Consider the following 3,235-nt stretch of genomic DNA (forward strand, 5'->3'; position numbering starts at 1 on the left):
ATGTCAACTTTGCATCACTCACTCTCTCAAGGAAAACAGAATGCCCAGGACCAGAGGAAGAATAGAATTGGCAGTGAAAATTAATCTACCAGGTCAAAAGATAAAATCTCTCCCCAAATGCCAAAGAGACATTCCCACTCTAAATCCACATGGTGTGAAGGAGGGAATGGACTCAACCGGCTAAGAAAGGGGCTTTTAAGCTAAGCACAACAGGCATAGTGTTCAGCAGGGACTGGACATTTGAAGCAACCTAGAAGTGACAGGGAATGGGAAGGGAGGGAATACTGGTAGCAGGAAGGGAGAGTGGTGTCCTTTGATTAAGGGCCCAGAGAGAGATGAGGTGGGGTAACCAAGCCTGAGGGAAAGAGCCACTTAGAAGGCCAGATACCTAAATTCTATTCATGGCTTTTGCCGGCAACTCAGCATGAGACTTTGAACTTATCTAGGCTTCAGTGTCTTCATCTGCAAAACAGGGGAAAGCGGTTTGTTTAACTAGATGCCTGTTATGGTCCTTTGAGATTATGGCACCCTCCACAAGATATTCAGGAAGGGGGCACCGGGGCCTTACCAGAGCAGGAAATTCCTTTCAGCCCCATCTCTAGTAAAAAGGTCACATGTACACACATTCACACGTACATAAGCAGAGTGACCGACAACTTTGTTCATAGCAGCAGAGACACATATAGAAAAAATAAATACTGCTGATGCTTGATTCCTGCATTGGGGCAAAAGGGTCCTGAGGGTATAACTTGGAGGGACTTCAAGGTCAAGGGAGAAGGGTCCTCCTATTTGATAATAATTTTCACCTTACTGTTCCTTCCCCAAGTCCAAGTCCAGGGCAGCCAAATCTTTGGAGAAAGCCACTCTCATCTTCCCCTCCCCAAACCATCAACTCATTTACTGCAAAAACAAAAATGCACACATCCCAAGGGAAATAAACCCCTCGTTAGCCACTAAGAAATGAACAGAATCTACCACACCTGAGATTACTTGGACTGGGCAGCTGGAACCACACGCCCCTATTTCCCTGAATATTAACAATGATCCTGAAAGGTCTTGTTTTGGACCTATCTCACCCAAAGTCACTTGGGTGTGCCCTCTGGCTAAAAGGGGAACTAGCCTGGACCACTCTCTTATTTCTGGTACTTTCATGGTTGTTTCCAAAATTTTCAACCAATCTCACTGTGAGAGTGAGCCAGGAAGTTGCCCTCCCCAAGTAGGAATCCAAATGAGAAGAAAGGCTACGGCGCAAGTGCAGGGTTCCACACCATGCAACAGGACCTGCAAACAGACTCGCAACACTCCCCAGACACCAAGAAGCATCTCCCAGCCATACATTCACATGGACTCTTACATGGCCTCTCCTACCAGAGGTAGCTGGGGCAATTGGGGAGTGGAGGACATCAACCTCCCATCAACCTGGGATCCCTGTTTAAAAGATACTAAAAATAAATTAGTAAACATTGCTATTTACAGAAATAGAAATCATTTCTGTTTCCAAAGGCCTCTCACCATTCCAGTCCTGGACATTTCCAAGACTGCCACCCCTGAAACCCTCTCCAAGGTCCGCCCTGGCGGGTGGATAAGACACTAGAGTCCTCTGAGACTGGGAGCTCCTCAGGCACCTGAGAATTCCAGCTTCACATCTCTGGTTCCAGGGGAGAATCTTCAGGACTCTGGAGAGTACGGGGGTTCATCCCTTTTTCACCAGTTCCTGGGGGCTGTCTTGAGGCAACCCTCTCCCCTTTAGGTTGATATACGTGTTGTAAGAATTCCTGCTATTTTCGGGCCCCCAGTCCCTCCCCAGGGTCCAACGTGCCTCCCTGGACCCATCCTCCGAGCAGAGGAACCAGTCTGTGCCTTGGTCTAATGACTCTGGGAGAGAGGGTTGGGCAAGGAAAAGGCAGGGACAACGGTCTGGGCGATCGTCCTTGTGGGATGACTAACAGCAATGACTGTCAGACAGGCAGGTGGTGAGGCTGGGCTCCTGGCCGGGGATGGAGGCGGAGCTGTCCACCAGGCTGGTGGGTTGGGGGTCGACTCGGGGAGTGCGACGACGCCCGCGGTACTCGATCATGTCAGGATGATAGGCTGGGTGGCGGCGAGCATGCTTGGTCAGATGGTCACTCCGGGAGAACTGCTTGGGACAGAGGGGGCAGGAGAAGCGCTTCTCGCCCGTGTGCGTCCTGTAGTGGCGGGCCAGCTCGTCGGAGCGCGTGAACTTCTTGTCGCAGTCGAGCCAGTCGCAGGAGAAAGGGCGCTCACCCGTGTGGGTGCGCTGGTGGGACTTCAGATGCGACGACTTGTAATAGGCTTTGTTGCAGCCCGGAAAGGGGCAGCGATGGCGCTTCGCTGCAGGTGTAACCGGCCTCCGACGAGGGACTGGACCTGTGGCGGGGGCGGGGCCCGCCCCAGGGGCCACGCCGGGGACCGCCCCGGGGGCGGCAGGCGCTCCGGAGACGGCAGGAGCGCCTGGGACCGCGAGCGCGCCGGAGGAGTGCGCGGGTCCGGAGACCTCGGCCGCGCTGGAGGCCGGGGTCGGCTCTGAGCCCAGGGTCGGGCCGGAGCACCGGGTCGGGTCGCAGGAGCCGGACGAGGCGCGCAGAGCTTCCCCCGAGTTCTCCCCGAAGCCCTCCCCAGAGCCGCCGCGCAAGTCAGCCAAGACGCTTGCAGCCAGCAGGTGGGGCGCGGCGCCGCCCGCGCCGGGGCTGGGGGCGGGGACCTGGGGGAGCGGGGGGACCGACGCGGGTCCCGGTGGCCCCGGACCCGGCAGAGCGGACTCCGGCGGCGCCGCACCCACCTCCGAGCCTGCGGCTCCGCCCGCGCCCTCGGGGTCCGGCGGGCGGCGGTGAACCACGGCGCCCGCGGACATGGACACCAAGCACTCAGCGGCGAAGTAGTCCAGGCACGCCACGGCGGCCGACATGCTGGCACCGCCGGGCCGCCGGCAAGCGCCGTCCGAGCGCGGCCGGCCGCGGGCGAGAGAGTTCTCGGGAGCGTCCGTCCCGCAGCCTCGGAGCGAGAAGCAGGAGGCCCGGTGCGCGCCGCCCGCCGCCCGGCGCCGCCGCCGCCGCCCGCGCGGAGCCCGCCCCGCCTGACGCGCCCCTGACGGGCGGCGGGAGCCTGTCGGGGCGCGCAGAGCTTCCCCCGATTTTTTTTTTTTTTTTTTTTTTTTTTTTTTTTTTTTTCGCCGTGGTTCACCGCCGCCCGCCGGACCCCGAGGGCGCGGGCGGAG

General features: G+C 58.1%; 1 protein-coding gene across 1 annotated transcript; it reads right to left on the reverse strand.

Moving 5' to 3' along the window:
- Positions 1-823: 823 nt before the first annotated feature.
- On the reverse strand, positions 824-2,926 carry LOC125918382 (Krueppel-like factor 14). Its single transcript, XM_049624383.1, has one exon. It carries the CDS (start codon positions 2,924-2,926, stop codon positions 1,943-1,945), a length of 984 nt encoding a protein of 327 aa, XP_049480340.1. The 3' UTR covers positions 824-1,942.
- Positions 2,927-3,235: the final 309 nt, after the last annotated feature.

This window comes from Panthera uncia, unplaced genomic scaffold (assembly GCF_023721935.1).
Source record: "Panthera uncia isolate 11264 unplaced genomic scaffold, Puncia_PCG_1.0 HiC_scaffold_728, whole genome shotgun sequence".
In the NCBI taxonomy this organism is placed as follows: Eukaryota; Metazoa; Chordata; class Mammalia; order Carnivora; family Felidae; genus Panthera; species Panthera uncia.